This window comes from Strongylocentrotus purpuratus, unplaced genomic scaffold (assembly GCF_000002235.5).
Source record: "Strongylocentrotus purpuratus isolate Spur 01 unplaced genomic scaffold, Spur_5.0 spur5_scaffold_17, whole genome shotgun sequence".
Taxonomy (NCBI): Eukaryota; Metazoa; Echinodermata; class Echinoidea; order Camarodonta; family Strongylocentrotidae; genus Strongylocentrotus; species Strongylocentrotus purpuratus.
Window position 1 is genome coordinate 28041833 of NW_022145602.1, and position 18348 is coordinate 28060180.

Here is an 18348-nt window from a genome sequence, read left to right on the forward strand (position 1 = left end):
AGCGGAGCTCAGTAGCCCTTTTTAAAGAATGACATGGTGTAACCCTGAAACTTTACCTATAACTATCTTCACCATGAAATGTATCGCTCATACTTAATCCAAATTTCAGGGCAATTCCAATCTTAGTGGAGATCAACGGGTTGAGTTTCCTTTTTTAATTTTAAATGAGACGTGTATCTGAAATTGAATAAATGTAAGAAGAACAAATTTTATTGCAGGCATCTAGCCAGTAGATGGCGCTACTCCGTATTTGGCAAAGTGCGAATGCTACCTCCGAAAGCTGAAAAGTGCCGACGATATGAAAATACAAGATAACGAGTTATTAGAAATCGGAAAGTCAAATCATTTGTTACAACTTGACGAGTCCAAAGTACTCGTCCCCCGTCTTTTAACTTGTCTTCCAATCTCCTTGTCCTAAATTATTATGGGCGTTCCTAACTCAGGCTATGCTTTCCGGGTTTAATATCGCCTCCTTCCGTATTTGAATTATTTACTGTATACTCTATGTTGAAATCATTTTACATATATAATTTATGTATACATTGTGTTTCATATTGTACTGTTGAGAAGGAAATAAATGTTAATAAATACAACACAAGATACAATATGTTCTTGTCGTCTCGTTGGCTTTTCGAAGCTTCCGCATTTACCCCTAGCAAAATTATGCTGTCTGATATGGGAGATTGTAGGTCAGTATATAGGATGGACACCAGTTTTACCAGTTTCATGAGATTCTACAGTAAAAGTTGTCATTACAATGGGAGGCCTGGTGTGGAAGAGGAGACTAAATGGAGAGAGAGAGAGAAAGAAAGAGAGAGGGGGAGAGAGAGAAAGAGAGAGAGATAGTGTTTTATTTTATTGAATTTGTTTCTGTCTTTTCTTTTTCTTGAAATATCTTTGACCTTTTAAAAATTTAAATATACTTTATATAATATAATTTATATATACAACATGACCGAATTTTCCACGAATAAACGTATTCTCCACCATATAATTGGAATATTATAGATGGGATTATCCCAAAGATATGACACGACAGCATTTTTGATGAGGAATTTCCAAATCATTAGGGATATTGACTTTCACAATTTCAATTTTCATACTGTTCGTCTGATAGTGTCTGAGATTAGTATTAAAGGGATCCGGTAACTTTGTCTCAGATTCTGAAATAAAATTCTGGATTTAGCTCATGATGCAATGATAATTATAAACCTTTAGGTCAGTCAGGAACCCCATGACTTTTACAAGCCGATCGCCTGTCTGATTATCAAGATATTTATGATTGGAATTACAAATTTTGAAAACCGTTCGCCTGACGGTTTTCATAACAGTCTATTGGGGAAAACGAGTATGGTAAAACCGGTCACTCAAAGATTTTTACTTTTTTGAGGCACTTCTTGATCATTTTGAAGCGCAATTTTTTAGGGCTTCAATATTACACCATATCACAGACACTGATAACACGTAGAGCCGTGTATCTCAGATTTAACAATGTTAAACGATCCCTTTAAATTGTTCAGATTTTGTTCTGCTTCCACCAAAGTCAATCTGCTTTTCAAAGATTCTTCCTTTCCTTGTTATTCTTGTACCTCATAGACTGCATATACATTTTTCTAATGATAAGATTTCACTATTATTCAACTCTCAAGTCAAACTCCACATTTTAAGAATGCAAATTCTCGTGTGAAGTTCAGATTATTTTCATCGCCCAATCTCATTCACGTTACTTACAACTATAGATGGCGCTATCTCATATTTATTATTGGGCAACAGATACTTGTAACATGTTATGTACATCACTCAATGTCACCATGCATGGGCAAGCCCGTCTTCCTCATAATTTTAAGGGGGGAGCATAATATATTAAATGCTCGCATATTCCTGGTCTGTTATTATTGCACCAACTTAAATAAATCACTAAAATAACGAATTTGGGGAGTAAAACTGCACTCTAAAACGAAAGGAACCTCTGTTTTTGTTTGTTAGATAAATGTGGATTGCTATATTGTGCCCTACCCCCTCCCAGTCCAGATTTTGGCTGATTTGATTTGAATGGTTTCCATTATTCCCGCAACGCGATCTCAATCTACTTGCTACAAGCCGAATATCTATGCCTGGCAAATCATCGATCTGTATGGACAGAGCCATTGATTAGGAGAGTTTAGCCAACTCGATTCGGATTGGGCACAATATGGCAAGCACAAAACAAAAGAATATACGCCTGGAACCAAGTTGGCCAAACTCTGTGTATTCATGGCCATGCGTACAGATTTTTGGTCACAGCTTGCGGCAGGTTGGATAGGATTAATCACAATTAATTGCCAGAAACAAAACAGGCTAGATTATTTACCACAGCCCACCATGTTTAAAGAGCGATATCTGCCCACAAGTATAACAGTATGTATCATGTACCATTTTCTTCAGTAGACATTAAATAGCGAATATAAGTTTAGAACCGACAAGATAATAAATCGTGACAAAAATACACAAAAAGACGCACCAACTATCATTAACTGTTAGCACATTTTTTATTTCATCGCCTTACTGAAAAGTCATAAGCTCACTTTTCATTTTTTGTAGTACAAACGTATAAATAATATACATGTAGATTTAATCTGCAAGCAAACGAAGAATTTTGCTGTACCGTACGAATTCCATTTGCGTATTGTAAATCTTTATTCTGCTACAACATTTATTTATTTTATTAGTGATAACATCAGAAGCTGAGCGCAGCTTCGGAAAATGTATCATAAAACCTTTCCCTCATTGGTTTTTACTAGTATTGTTCTCTAAAACCATTCCCCAAAAAGATTCTTACAATTTGTTCACACAACCTTCTTCCACATGAACTTTAGAAAATTCAGGAAACCAAGTTTAAAACAATTTTAATATAGTAAAGTCGCCCAGAGGCAAAGTGGATTAACCAACATGTTTGTCGAAAATGTAATGGTCCTTGTATTTTATGGAACCAATGACATTATTTTAACGCCGTCTATTGACAGTTTAATCAGCTATACCGCTTGAAATTTAGATCATGTTTTTTCAAAATGAGATGTTGTGAGTTAGACTATTTTGCCTCTCAGGGGCTGTTGCAGTAATCATTCTCACTATCGATGGAAATGGGTGCTGTCCTTGGAATCGTTTCACACAGCCTTTTTTCAATGAAAAATGACAGAAATCAATCATGACAAATCTGCTGATAACCAATCAGAAGCAAGAATTTCAGTAGCTTTAAACATAAATTGTCATTTGTCACTGATGACAAGTTTTGTGAAACACCCACCTGTCTTATAATTTAAAAATCTTAGTCTCTTTATAGATGTCTATTATCGCTATCATTTGTGATCGCTGGTAGGTAAATCCTAGGTAGAATCGTATGCTTTACTTTGGTTTTTCTTCCCTTTCCTTTCGTATTGCCCTTAAAGTGAGCTGGTGGCTCATCGAAGAAAGAAGAGGTTCTCCGATCCTTATTGCGATATCGATGAAACCTTTCATCAAACTGATCCACGCTACCCGATACCTCGTCGGTAGAGGGCGCCTCACGATCTTTTATCTGGACTTGGCAAGATGGCAACTTGGGGAATTTCACTCTCTCATGACTAGATTCTCTCATCTTGATATGACGGTGTTTCCTTCTGCACTCACTGCAGTATTTCTGTCCTGCAACGTCGCAGTAAAGGCATTCTCTTGTGTGGTATTTCTCCAACTGGATCGTGGATTGCCGTTTTTCTTCTGCGCGACCGGTACGGCCAACTTTGGTTGCATCAGTAAGGTCATATTCCTGGACAACGCTTGGCAATGATATAGAGAATGTCCTGGAAGGGCATTTCTTGAGGATGGGACTCAACAGAGCACTGCTACGTTGGCGGTAGAATCTAGCGATATACCTCTTTTCAGTTTTGAAGCGATCGTCCATCAGACTGACCATCTTGGGATTGTGAGTGCCTTCGAAGCCTTTGAAACTATCCTCAGACCTTGCGGCATACAGACTCGCTTTGTCCTGGGAGTTCAGATCATCCTGTTTCCAAAAGGGACGTCCACGTTTCACAGACATACCGTCTTTGGCCTCCCTGTTCGTAGTGTCCGGATGGGACTCACCATGTACCCCTGCAGCAAGGGTAGTCTGTATCAGTCTGGGCACCCTCCAGACAGCTTCCTTTGGCTCTCTCTGCCTTCGCTCCCGTTTCGCTCTCATTTTAGAATTCCCTATGACGTTGAACTTGGTGCAGGGTATCTTTGGAAATTCGAAGGTGATTCCTGCACGGTTGTTCCTCACTTCACTCACAGTGGTTGACTCTGCGGCTGCTGAAGACATCTTGGATGATTGGTTGAGTTGTAGATCACTATGGTCCATTCATGATGCGTCCTGTAAGTAACAAGGAAATACTTTAAATCATTGCAAAGCAAAGTGAATCATGGCAAATATATATTCCTAAAGCATATGTAGTTGGTAAGCGTGTGGGAAGAGGTGTGTGATATTTTGTCACTGTCAATTCCCCATTCCCTTATTTTCGTTTTGAGGGCTTTGACTATTCAATGCGGAAGGGGTGGAGGCATGCCCTATCTGTACCTTTAAGCTATCATTCTAGCAACGCTATTATCTTAGACTGTTACGGTGTCTTCGAAACAAATCCTTGTGTTGGCGTTTACACTTTGCACTACGATGATATATCATTCTCTCTTATCAAAGCTCGTCAAATTTGCTTTAGCGCTAATTACAGCCAAATACTTGCTGATAATGTGATCAATAAAGATAGTTATATCATACGCGTGTACAAGATACTATGTAAACTTGCATGACATGTAAAGTTTTTAAGAAATCATAATATTTCTGTTTCTTCTGTTAGATACACAATCGCTCACTCAATTGTTCCACACCTCTCTGTCTATATGTATATATATTTGCCTATATCATTTTATTTGTACATCGAATTATCTTCTTGTATGCATTATTAAACAAAATTACTGCTCTTACTTTCTTTCTCTTCAACACTGTTCTCGCTTTCCCTCCATTAGACAGTTGTCTTTTCGATGTTCAAGTTTTGTCGTGATTTAACTACACTTATGAGTGATTCAATATAGAGCATATGTGACATGCATCATCGCGTGGTTTTAGAAAACACACACATTTGCTGTAATTAGTTTGGAAACGACAATGTCCACGAATAATCTTCAAGTGCAATTAATGACCCGTTGCTACTGCCTACGTCTAGTGATTAAACACTATCAAAATAAACAAGAAATTCGCCTTAACGATTTAATTTTACTCTTTGATAGCTATTTCTCTAAGATTCGTTTTGGCTACTTAACTACATGTCAATTAATATAGTTTTCTTACACTGTAATATGGCATAGTTTCTAAGAAACCCATCATAAATGTTTTGTTCGATACCAAATTTCTTAATCCGCCTCGTCTTTCAACTCATTCTATTTTCATGTTTACCATGTTTCTTCAATTTACCCTTATCCCATTCTTTTCTTACATAATGTATATTTTACTAAAGGCGTCATTAGAGGGACATTTGGAGTGAAAAAATGAGTCATTAAGTAGACATTGTCATAAGGAGGACAATTTGAAGTCCTCTTAACGTTTTTTACGTTTTATTTCTCATAGAAGGCCCAATTTGTTTATATATCTCTCTCTATATATGTAATTTCACTAAAGGCGTCATTGGAGGGACATTTGGGTTAGGGTTAGGGCTTGGATTTTTATGATGTCCACTTAATGTACCATGTAGGTTTATATATATATATATATATATACATTTTGTTCTTGTGTACTCTACTTGATATTGTATCCAATATGTCACTGATTTACATGCTCTATCTCACTTGAAAAATCTTGTTTGAAGAGCTCGCTTTTTTCGATTATGTTTACATTTGTATTTTGTACAGCACTCGTGATGATCGATCTCAAGATAGTCATGTAACATGCATCAAAGCGTAGCTTTAGAAACACAGTCGTTACACTGATCTAATTAGGTTCTAAACGATGTTGTTCGCGGAGCATCTTCAGGCGAAGTTAATGACCCGTTGCTACGCGGCCTACGTCCAATGATTAACCCAGTCAAAATAAACAAGAAAGTCAGCTAAATGACTCCATTTAACGCTTTGATAACTATTTATCAAAGACCTGTATCGACTACTTGACTGCATGGCTATTCAACGATGGTGAATGGAAGACTTGCATCATACACATGTACTTGTAGTTTCTGGTGGGAAATCGTATTTCCTAATCTGATGATCATGAATTCGCCATATTGGTGTCGATTTGTAAGGTGTACTCATAATTATGATTTCACTACATTGGTGTAAACTAGATGGATATTACTACCAGGCTCATTTTCAAATCTGTCTATTTACAAGCTACTCCCGTTACCACCATCCACAATGGAGGATAGTTATTGTTCCCCAAATTATAATAAAAATTAAAAAATAAAAAATAAAAGCGAATAAAAGAAAGGTCCACCACTATCGCAAAGACTTAGAAATATATTGATTAAGATATCAGTCTAATAAGGGCAGTTTCATGAGTCTTTTGCAAACATTACAATACTTCTAAATTGAATTTGTTCTTCGTTATGAAAAATGCATCTCATATCATTTTACGTTTACATGTTGTGTGGCTTCCATTGAAAGGAGTCCATCAACATTCATTGTGTTGGCTTGAAAGGAAATCCCCGTACGGAACTAAACTGAATAAATATAATTCAAAGAAATATTGATTTTCCTCTATTTTTTCCAAGTTAACAAAATATTGACATAAATCATCTTGGAGAGCATGTGCCAGGAAGAAAACGGAAATCCCACTAAAATAATCCGAACATCACTTTTAAAGAATTATAAAAGGATATTTAAATTGCTCATGAGTTGATTATGAACATCTTTCTGATTACGTTGTTCGAGGAATAGAAGCCACAATTATTAATTTTTTGCAAGAAGTTCACATTAATTTCTTAAGTTCCTTACCTGATCTTGAAACTTATCGAAGCACTCAAGTTCAATACATCCCTCCAGCTGTAGCTTTCATCTTGCATATCAAATCAGACCGCCACTCTGTTTTTCACAGCCCTGTTTTCAAGTCAAATTTCCCAGACGTTCCCTTGATAACTGAATGTGTATCGAACCATTGTCCCACGAACATGATCGCTATGATAGCTTGACCTCTCGACCCCGAGGAGGGGGCGAATTGAATGATTGAAGAATTGATGCGTCAAGTTTAAAGACGTTCCTATTTGTTAGAGCGTTGAGCAATACGATTCCAATTCAACAAAAAGTGCGTATCAGTAATGGATTCGTTGTTCATCACAGCACGACTGGTATTTTTTCCAAGAGTATTGTATATATTCCTTTCTTCTCCACTGACACCGAGGTGCACCTGTAATTGCGAATTGCTAGACTTAATTTAGGCGTTTGGTGCCTCGTATCATGTTTGACCTAATGTTATATGATAATAAAAAAGACACACATATTAACGATCACATTTGCCCCAACGACATGATTTGTCATAAAGTGGTTTGAGTGCTAATTATTATGCAAGTAATGATTGTGTGTATAATTAATTGTGCCTCAAAGCGCTTACATATTAAATGATACTTCTTGTATGGTATCGTGGACGCGACTGGTTAAGAGTCTATAGGCCTAACTTATCTTTTATCACAAGTGAGTTCTGTCATCTTTGCTCTTCTCTCTCATGCCTATCTATCTCCTGTACAAAGTTCATCTACACAATGTCCAGGTATTGTTAGAAAGAAAACAAATACGGGTAAATGGGAGAATTACAGACGCAGGGAAAAGATTTGCACAGTGCACGACAAATAAATAGAACAAAGCAAGGGAAACAGAAACACAATGAAACCAGTAAAAATATGTGAAAGAACGAGAGAGAGAGAGAGAGAGAGAGAAGGGGGGGGGGGGCGGGGTCTAACTTATGAGTAAAAGGAACGGACGTCATGAACAAGTTGGTCAAACGAATTCAAGAGGTCGCACAAAATATCTACCCCTGCATGGTATTTCATTCCCAAGTAACTTGTGCTTCAGCATGTTGAGGAGAGAGGAGAGTCAACCAGGGGCGGATCCAGCCGGCGGCAGGGGAGGGGCCCAATTCGTGAGGTAGTGAGCACTATTTTTTTTTGCCCCTCGAAAAGTTTGAAAAATTACACCCCACCCCCTTGAGCGCCAGGGGCCCATCTTCCAATAAAAGGTAAACTAAACGTGTTTTTACACGTTTTTTCCCAGGGGTGCCCCCCCCCCCTGGATCCGCCACTGGATTCAACACAAACTTAGCCTTAGATGTATGCATAATTTCTCGGAACAGTTGGTGAATAGGTTCAAAAGAAAGAGCACTGAAAACAGAGAATAATATACAAATAATACACAGCAGTGAGGGCATTAGTACGAATTACCCACACAAGGTACATTCGGAACAGACGGTTTCCCCCGCCATACGTGTAGGGTCTAGGTTAGGTTCGCATTTGTATGCCCTCCCCCTTACCCCTTCCTTAGCTCGGGGTACTCCTAAAGCGTACACAATGTTTGACCTGATAAACACTAGTTGTTACCATTTTCAATATTTGTTTGAAATAAAATATTTATCAGGTGATTATATACATTATGGTATCGATTTCTGTCACCTTTTAAAAATTTGGCCTAAGCTTATACTGATCCAACTTTCAATCTAATGAAAGTTCTTTTCGCCTGCTTGTTAATGAATGGAATGGAGATTCCTTCTGACTATATTCCACCTGCAATCCTTTCAATGCAATCCAATTTTCTCTTTACTTTCTAAAATGGTTAAGGGCGAGGTTAAGCTGTTTGCGTTTCGGCTTCCTTTTTTCACGCTTTCTTGTAAAACCTCCTATAAACATTCAATTCAATCTCTCTCTTCGTCTTCTTCTTGTTATCTTTACAATATGAAACACAGAGTACACAATAGAAAGTGATGTCCCTCAGTCTTCGGAACGTTGTGAGATTCCTGTTGTAAAGGTGCGAGGAACAAAACAAGATTTGTCATGCATATGATTGGATGGCGAGTTATTGGAGGGTAAATATTTGGATGCTCATATTAGTAGCTAGAGCGCTAACGTGGTAATGTTGGGGAAATGAAATGTTACACATGGTGTTGGGTTGGGGGAAAATGCATCGGGTTACTGTGTAAAAGTAGGGTAATGAAAAAAAGTGGGAGTGAAAGAGGGAGATAGATAGATAGGCATGATAAATATATAGATAAACCTATACATGTATATGAAATAGATAAAACAATAGATGGAGATACATAAAGAGAATACGACAGATAGGGGAGGGAGAGGGGTAAAGGAGAGAGTGGAAAGAGAAAGGGAGAGAGACAGAGAGAGAAAGAAAGAGAAGAATAGAGAGAGAGAGAGAGAGAGAGAGAGAGAGAGAGAGAGATGGTCGTATCAGTCATGTTAGTAGGAGCCTATGGTAATCATACGGAAATGGATTAGTATACATTGGTATGGTTAAAAAGGAGAAGGGAAACTATAGTAAGAGGTAGACAGTTATAGAGATACAGAAAGAGAGGCAGAGAGAGAGAGAGAGAGAGAGTGAGAGAGTAAAAGTAGGAAAGTCAGAAAGAGCAATAGAGATATAAATACAACGAGAGAAACAGATAGACAGAGAAAAAAGAAAGAAAAGGAGAAGGAGAGAGAAAAGGGGAGGGGAAAGACGAAAGAAGGAAAATATGTGAAAGAGAATTTGTTTATAAAAATGCAAAAGATGGGATAACCATCGTGAATTCAACATTTCTTTTTTTGTTTTCAATGATATTTTATTTTCTCCATTGCTTTTCGCAAACAATAACAAAATCAAGACATAAAATAATCTGCATGTTGATATTATTATATAGAATATGATTTTACATTCACATCTAAATAATACAAATGAACTTTTACTATTTACATCAAATAAAGCATGAAACATGCATGCATGAAGAAGGCATGAACATAAAAAGACATTTAAAAAGACATTTCTGTTGAAGGAACATTTCTCGCTACACATGGTAGATGGCGCTAGATGAAAAACTATTAAATTACTGCGCTCTATATATCCGCTGATAGCTATTCGATGAACACCTGCAACATTTGTCACAGACTTACAGTACAGCTGTAGTTCTACCAGCAAAATATGCTTCGCCTTCACGATGAATACCGTGAAGTGGATGATGGTAGATCGTTGCATTAGGAGAGAACATCTCAGTGTCACTTTGTTCGCTTAATTGTCACTCATACCAATGGACAGGAAACGTGGACATCAACAAGTCTGTCAACTGTGTACATACAAATGGATATAACAACTTCTCACTTCAGAAATGTAAGTACACAATGCTATATCTCTTTGATAATAATAATCAACGATACATGTTTAACACATCGTCACTTTTCGGTTCCCATAAGCTTTGGAGGATAAGGAATTAGAATAATAAGAAATTATATTTGAATCAGGTACGTACTAAATTGAAGCTTAAAGAAAACTGCTCATGAGCAAATGAGTTTTAAGTCTGTTTTTCAATTAGTCAGCTGTGACTGCCTCCTTAACAACATTGGGTATTCCGTTCCATAATCCAGCTGCTGTTACTATGAATGAGATAGCTCCATATATCACCTTGCCTTTTAAAGAAATAAAGCTACTACTACAAATCATCTTTATTGATAAGAAGGTGTTTTACCTGGCCTTCTTTGCACGCCACTTGTTGCTGTTCTATAGTTAAAACCGACTACGCTCAAAATATGAAACCCCAAAACTATTGTGTTCATTTTTGTTGGGCCGTCAAACAAATTGTATAATCGTATACTGGTGGAACGAGGCGTACACAATATTCTTTAGAGGCTCTTTCACTGTCCATTATTCAATAGTTAACACCTCCATTTGTCAAAGGGTCTTCAAATTTGAGCTTTGTTACAAAATGCAAGGTGGATAGTTAATTCCATTAACTGACCTTTGACATGAACATGTTGAATGTTGTAGACTATATGTACCACAGAACCTGGAAGAAATCGAGCACGGTTACGGTCCTTTGTTCATCTCCACTCTTATTAATACGGAACGATGAAGATTGTTTGCTAGAAATTCGTCATCGATGATTAATTAACACTCTTTACGATTAAGTATAACACCCCTATTGTGTTGCGCAGAAAATTATTTTGTATAGTAAATACCTTATTTGTTGTTTTCTGGCACTTTGCTTTCTATGCGGCTTTCGCTTAACAAGCTAAAATGAAAAACAGTGGTAATGTGAGATACTGTTCCTGAGATAGTTTATGCTTTTGCTTAGATTCAAGATTTATTCATTCCATTCAATATAAAACATATATGTATATAAAATATATTACAAGTGTAAAACAGAAAGAAATACAAGTTATACAAACATCAGAAGGTCATTGATCAATACATTTAAAGGTAAAGAAATCAAATGGAATTTGGGTCACTGCAAAAGTTCAAACAAATTTGAACTTGTCGAGGCTGTGCCAAAGGTTTGAATTAAAATATTTTTGCAATGGATAATAATAATTTACCGGATAATAACAAAACGAAACAAATATATATATTTATATAAGTGAATAAGGAACAAAAAATGGAATGTCTTTTTATCACATACAATAGTATACAGGGGTTACGTACTTGCTAATAAATAAGATTTGAGTTCATGGGGAATACATGTGAAAACAAAATAATATTGTATTAATCGGGATGAGTGAATTCCGATGGTGGGAGACACTGTTTATACACATTATACCATCGCCGATAATGGCATGTTCAATATGATTACCCTGTTGAAAGAAATCACGAATATATAAATAAATAAATAAATAATTATAATTTGACATCGGACAGAAATAACGTTGTGATTGTTTTGCGTAGGCATGTAATAACTATGATAGGCACACTTTACTCAATTGCTCAAGCACTGCGATGCATCGACCTCATACACGATCCTACAGACTTTCAAGAAATAAACTTTAAGGCTTTTAAATTAACCTTGTGATTCATGTTTAAACGCCTTTGAAATCGTGTTTTTTCCCTTTTTAATTGAAAATATTCGTTTTGATTATTAAACATGTCTTTTATACTACAAGTTATTTATCGAACGAAGGTAATTATAATCAGGACAAACATGATATTTCATTATGCTAAGTAACAGTAAGTCCCTGGTAACAGCCGGTCGGTATCGAATAAAAGAGAGAGTGATAGATTAATTCTTCGATCCATTATCCTCTTTATATCCCCTAAATAAAGTGAAGGATAATTAGCTTTGCCGTCAGGTTATAATCTATCAAATTGTGGGGCTTGTCCGGGTAAATGTTGATACATCAAAGACGTAGCTAGAATGAAAGAGCCAAAACGAGAGAGAGAGAGAGAGAGAGAGAGAGAGAAGAGAGATTGGGAAGAGAGAGAGAGAGAGAGAGCGAGGAAGAGAGAGAGGGAAAGAGAAAGAGAGATAGTGAGACAGGGATAGAGGAAGGAAGAGAGAGGTGAAGAGAGAGAGAGACAGTTAAAGAGGGAGGAAGAGAAAGAGAGAGAATGAGAGAGAGAGAAGAGGAGACATGGAGAGAGGGGAAGAGAGAGAGAGAGAGAGAAAAAAAAAATCATCAAATAGGGAGGGAGAGAGAGCGAGAGAGAGAATAAAATAATCAAAAAGGAAGGGAGAGAGAAAGAGAGAGGGGAGAGAGAGAAAGAGAGAGAGAGAGAGAAAAAAAAAAATAAAATCAGCAAATAGTAGGTAGAGAGAGAGGGTTGGAAGGAGGAGACAAGGAGTGTGGAGGAGAGAAGGATGATGTGATGTGCCTGATTCTATGAACGGGTTATACTTCTTCTATAAAGCGATTAGAGGCATCGTCGAAGTATGAAGCACTATATAAACCCCAGTTATAGTATTATATATAACAATTGTTATCCATTTTCTAATTCTCGGTAACGTTAATTCACAATTTCTCTTGTTTCTTCCGATGTGTCTTGAAGCATCTTTAAAACCACGAAACCCCCTCCAGAAATCTAAAAGCAAATTTGACTCGAGTAATCATCCACTTAACACATTTGAGGAGATGCTATTTGCCGGCTGGGATAATATCTAACCCCAATCACATCAGCGAGACCTACACCAAACCGACACCACACCGATACCATACCGACACCAGATCGACACCATACCGACAACGGACCGACACCTGAGCCGATACCTGACCGACACCAGACCGTCACCAGACTGACACCAGACCGACATCAGGCCAACAACATACCGACACCAGACCGACACCAGACCGACACCATACCGACACCGGACCGACACCAGAACGACACCATACCGACACTGGACCGACACCAGACCGTCATCAGACCATCACCAGACCGACACTAGACCGACACCAGTAGACCTACACCACACCGATACCTTACCGAACAGAATATTCAAATACCCCGAATGGTAATAATATGTGGGTTGGAGGCGGTGTAAAGTAACTGTCGGTTCGGCGGTGTGACCGAGTTATCAGGCTTTAATTTGAGTGAAGTCATTTCAAGAGGCGCATAATTTCCTTCCAAACCCGCTATTAAGTAATTGATACGGTCTACTAATGGCGGTCGTTTAGAAATCTTTGAATTATTCACAGTTTCGCGTGTTACCAGCGTTATTTTGAAAGTGGACACTTATCGTGTAGTGGTGATCATGATAAAGGCTTCGCAGTGCGTCCTGGGAAAAACGAAACCGAAAATTAACGATGTTGTATTATAACTTAATCACAACTATATTTGTAAAGCTCCTCCTCTTTCATTTGATGAAACTCATTTTTCACGCATGAGTGATTAAAAGCTAGAAAAAAAGGCTAGATGGTGATTAATGCCATAGAAATTGCTTTTAAATCAGTTCAAAGACACGGTCATTTCTGGAAGTAAATCAGTTTATAGTCAGGGTCATTTCTGGAAGTAAATCAGTTAAAGTCACGGTCAATTCTCGAAACAAATCAGTCCAAAGTCACGGTTATTTATGGAAGTTAATCTGTCCAAAGTCACGGTCATTTCTGGAAGTAAATCAGTTTAAAGTCACGGTCATTTCTGGAAGTAAATCATTTTTAAGTCACGGTCAATTCAGGATTTAAATCAGTTTAAAGTCACGGTCACTTTCGGAAGTAAATCAGTCCATTAAAAATACGTGGACATCCAAGAAATGGCTACTTTTGAAACTTCATAGATTATCTGCTTAAATATTACGCACAGGATGATCGGAATTTGTAAACCTGGAAATGACAATGTACGATAGGAGTAAAGATACCAAGATCAGACACAGTGCATTTCCTTTACGATCAAACATGTTTTAAAGTGCCTCAAAACCTTTGACTGAGTCACTCACTTGGTAAACATTTACTTTCCTCTTCACGCCTGTGTTTGCACTTTTACTTGTCACTTACTCGTAACAATGTCAGTGAATATGCTGCATGCGTTTTGAAACATGCAGAAGAATGACCCGACTACTCGACGGCACTAACCTTTTGTTAGTCTTTGAGTACAATTTGTCTTTCTGAGTGGCCTTCGTTGAGATGACTTTGTCGGAATTTCATGAAGAGAAGACGTATTCCATTATACTCTCCCTACGCATTCATCGGTTGTCTTCTTAGATCGTATCCTGACTCCATGCATGGTGATATCGGAAAAAAAGCAAATTTCATGGACAAAAGATATATAAACACTTTGAGAGCTGACAGTCTGATGTACCGTGTGACAGCGGAATGGTATTTTAATTAAAATGAAAATTTGATTCGGGCATGGAAAATAATAGCTTTAGGGGGGTTATTTTAGAACATTGAAATAACTTATTGTGGTAAAATAGTCAACTTTGACAGGTTAAAAAACAGGTATCAACAACAACCACGATTGACGGAATAATTCGACATAATGGTAATTGCTAACCTGTTCAAGAGCGTAGTAAAAATGTCGCATCTTCCATGACTTAGTGACCTTGCTCATTAGCTGCCTACCAATACAATTGCCAATGGCCGTTGGCAGCTGTGTTAAAGCCAGGGTAATGAAACTAGTTTGTAAGCCTTGAGTATCCCATATGATGGTTACTCATTAAACATAGCTATTACTATCATTAATGTGCCTAAAATGATTTCTTCTGACTTTGTAGAAACAAAATGACAGGACAAAATTCCTATAACCAAATGAGCAACAACAACTTGTTTTATTTAATCTATTCTTTTCTGATTTTTTTCTCCAGATTTGAGGAGACGTCGTGAACAGGAAATAGCGATCCGGGCCAGACATTACAGGGTTCGTTTAATTCATCTTAGGCTGATCTTATGACGTAAACAGACTAATTACAGGACACATAACAAGGTATCTTTAATACCTCTCATGACGTCAGGAAGTCAGCTGGCATCTAGAGAGCAAACACTAGTATGGAGCTGACTTGGTTAACCTCTAAAGGGATGATTGTCATTTGTGTCCGAGTTAAGTGGCATAAGTCTGTGCTGTCAACTACAAGCACTAATTGCGGTTGGGTCGAGACAGGCATCAATTATTAATGAGGTGCTTTCATTAATTAAACACCTCTATTCAAGCGTCATTTGGTGCCATTCTCCACGAGCTCCGTGCTACTTCTAGGAATGATGTATTTAGCCAATTTCTTCTCAGCGAGCACGTGCGAATCGCCGGTTTCATCAACTTGGCTTTCGATATTTGACTATTGACATGTGTAAGGAAACACTCGTCTTATGTTTGCATCATGTGTCATCTGTACGAACCCTGACTGTCTCACAAGGAGAATGGTCATATAATATTCAGCATCGCATCAGGGTTCTGAGGTGACTTTTGCAGCAGGTGGAAATTTGATGAACATGTGTTGACCAAGAGCATATGTAACATGATAATGGACTATGAGAAATAAATAAATAGCGCGTTTGAGAAGTGAGGAATGTTGCCGGAATCACCACTTACGAGAGGTATTCATTTATGATTGTCAACGTTTGATATAAGCACGTGGTACATCGACACCTTTCTAAGCTTTGAGGGTATTAATCACACAGTCCTACTGATCTTTTTTTAAACTTCAGTGCGAATGCTCATCAAGGATATCTGTCCATGTTTTGTTCATCGCATTAGACATATCACTCAAACCTCCCTATCTCCATCCTGAACACTCAAGGAATAAAAGGATGTGCATCATTTAACATTCACGAACTCATCATGTTACGAGGTGACGCATCTTTCTTATTGAATACCAAGATCTGAATGCATCTACTTTTCATCAGGATCGTTTTTTATTGAAAATATTACTTCTGCCAGCGATTGAATCATTACAGATTTTATGTTTTCTATGGCACCGAAGTCTTCATCTCTAAAGACTAATGCTACATATTCCAGGCTAGGTTTATGCCAGGCATCAATGAACCCCGAAATCTTATTTGCATAAGTCATAAATCGAGGGTCTGCTACGTGCATTGATTTCCTGAACAAAATGCGTTTTGTTACGTTGTATCCTTGTCTGTTGATGATTAACTGACTTCATAACTTTGTTGATAAACTGTTTTGAAAAGCATGACAAACTAATCGGAAGAGCAATCATAATGGAACCCAACGTGTCCATGTTTGAAGCCATGGGTGCTAACGAAACCGACATCTATGGAATGCCAAAATCTGTGGTGTGGTTAGCGACGGTCCCGCTTTTGCTTTCCATAATCTCGATTGTCACGATCATCGGCAATGCATTCGTCATTACTGCTTTCTTCGTAGACCAGCGAATCAGAGACAAACCATCAAATATTCTCATTCTAAGCCTCTCTATAACGGATGTATTGATCGGATTAATCATTCTACCCGGGAATATGATATATTCGGCCTTGGATAGATGGCCGTTCGGTGAAGTCGCGTGTAAAGTATGGTTGGTATTGGATTACACGCTATGCATGGTGTCTGTGTGGACAGTTGTATTAATAAGCCTTGACCGATACTGGCTGGTGAAGAAACAACTGATGTACGCGAGCTTTCAGACATCCCGACGGGTCATAATATCGCTACTGTGTGCGTGGTGCGCATGCGCAGCTATTTACACATTCCTCGCGTTTGGATGGAGAGCAATTGTTGAGGAAGTTCCACTTGTGGATTTTACCAGAGACTGCGAATTAGAATTCAGCTATAATGCCCCTACAACGCTTTCTATCAACGCAGTCGAGTTCGTCATTCCTCTTTTAGCCATCGTTTACCTGAACATGGTTTTGTACATCCATATAAGGAAAGGACCGAAAGGGATCGTGCGAAGGAGAATATCAAGCTCAAATGGGCAAGCGATCAAGTACATCGCGGTTTGTGCTTTTAAATTACCCAACGATTCAGCGAGGCAAACGAACAGCTATGACGTCACTCCAAGGCCTTCAAGCGTTTCTGAAGAATCCCAGGAGTGTGATGATGATGTCAAAGTGCGCGCGCGTAAAACGCGAGGTAGACATGAAGCCGAGTACAGGACGCAGGTGAAAATGCACGCGCAACACCGGAAAGCCGCCTTTTTTCTGGCCGTATTCGTCGGGGTGTTTATGTTTTGCTGGCTCCCCTACCAGTTCACGAGTATCCGGCTTGCGTTTTGTGGAGATTGTGTTTTTGAATTAACATGGGACATCACCAACTATCTCTTGTGGTGCAACTCTACAATTAACCCTTTTCTCTATGCACTTACCAACCTCAGATTTAGGCGAAATTTTGTTCAATTATTTTATCGATATCAAAGACTATGTTGTCCGTGGAAGCGAACATTCGAACCTAGTAGAATCGACAGTGAGGGACAATAGGTTGAATCTAATAGTCCTCGTTTAGACGGTTAACCGCCACACGTGAAATTGAATGGCAAATGCGCGCAGCAAACGTACCGCGCGTGTTCACTTAGCTCTGTGTTATATGAAATAGGAAATATGAAGCGTATCGGTGCGGTTACGCCTCGTCATTTCTACACGAAGAGTAATATCCATGGATTATGAGTTGTATCTGGGTTCTCTTGTGAAAGGAAACTTTTTCTGCTACAGGTGAATTTTTATATATTTTTGGAATACCCACTGTGGAAAGTGTCATGAAAGCAATTTAACATGATCGAAGAAGAAAAAGAAGGAGGAGGAGGAAACGAGAGGAAGAAGGAGAAGAAGAAGATGAAGAAGAACAAAGGCTGTTTAGATATCTCAATATTCTGAATATAGCTGATACCATTTGATATATATTGACCAAATGGCGACGAGTCCTTTATTTGTCATCCAACATAATGCTCATATCTACGTGCACTGCTTTTCACCGTATGTAATTTGGTGTCAAAACTTCAAAATACCTCCGAATAATGTTTCCATACTCACTATTTCCCAA

General features: G+C 38.1%; 2 protein-coding genes across 2 annotated transcripts; one reads left to right on the forward strand and one right to left on the reverse strand.

Moving 5' to 3' along the window:
* Window positions 1-3313: 3313 nt before the first annotated feature.
* Window positions 3314-7316, reverse strand: LOC100889751. Its single transcript, XM_030988033.1, has 2 exons — window positions 6970-7316; window positions 3314-4366 (listed from the first exon to the last, which is right to left on the reverse strand). The coding sequence occupies exon 2, from the start codon at window positions 4352-4354 to the stop codon at window positions 3314-3316; it is 1041 nt and encodes a 346-aa protein (XP_030843893.1). The 5' UTR covers window positions 4355-4366; window positions 6970-7316.
* Window positions 7317-10255: 2939 nt separating this feature from the next.
* On the forward strand, window positions 10256-18086 carry LOC105440356 (histamine H3 receptor-like). Its single transcript, XM_030988035.1, has 2 exons — window positions 10256-10329; window positions 15227-18086. Exon 2 carries the CDS (start codon window positions 16575-16577, stop codon window positions 17787-17789), a length of 1215 nt encoding a protein of 404 aa, XP_030843895.1. The 5' UTR covers window positions 10256-10329; window positions 15227-16574; the 3' UTR covers window positions 17790-18086.
* Window positions 18087-18348: the final 262 nt, after the last annotated feature.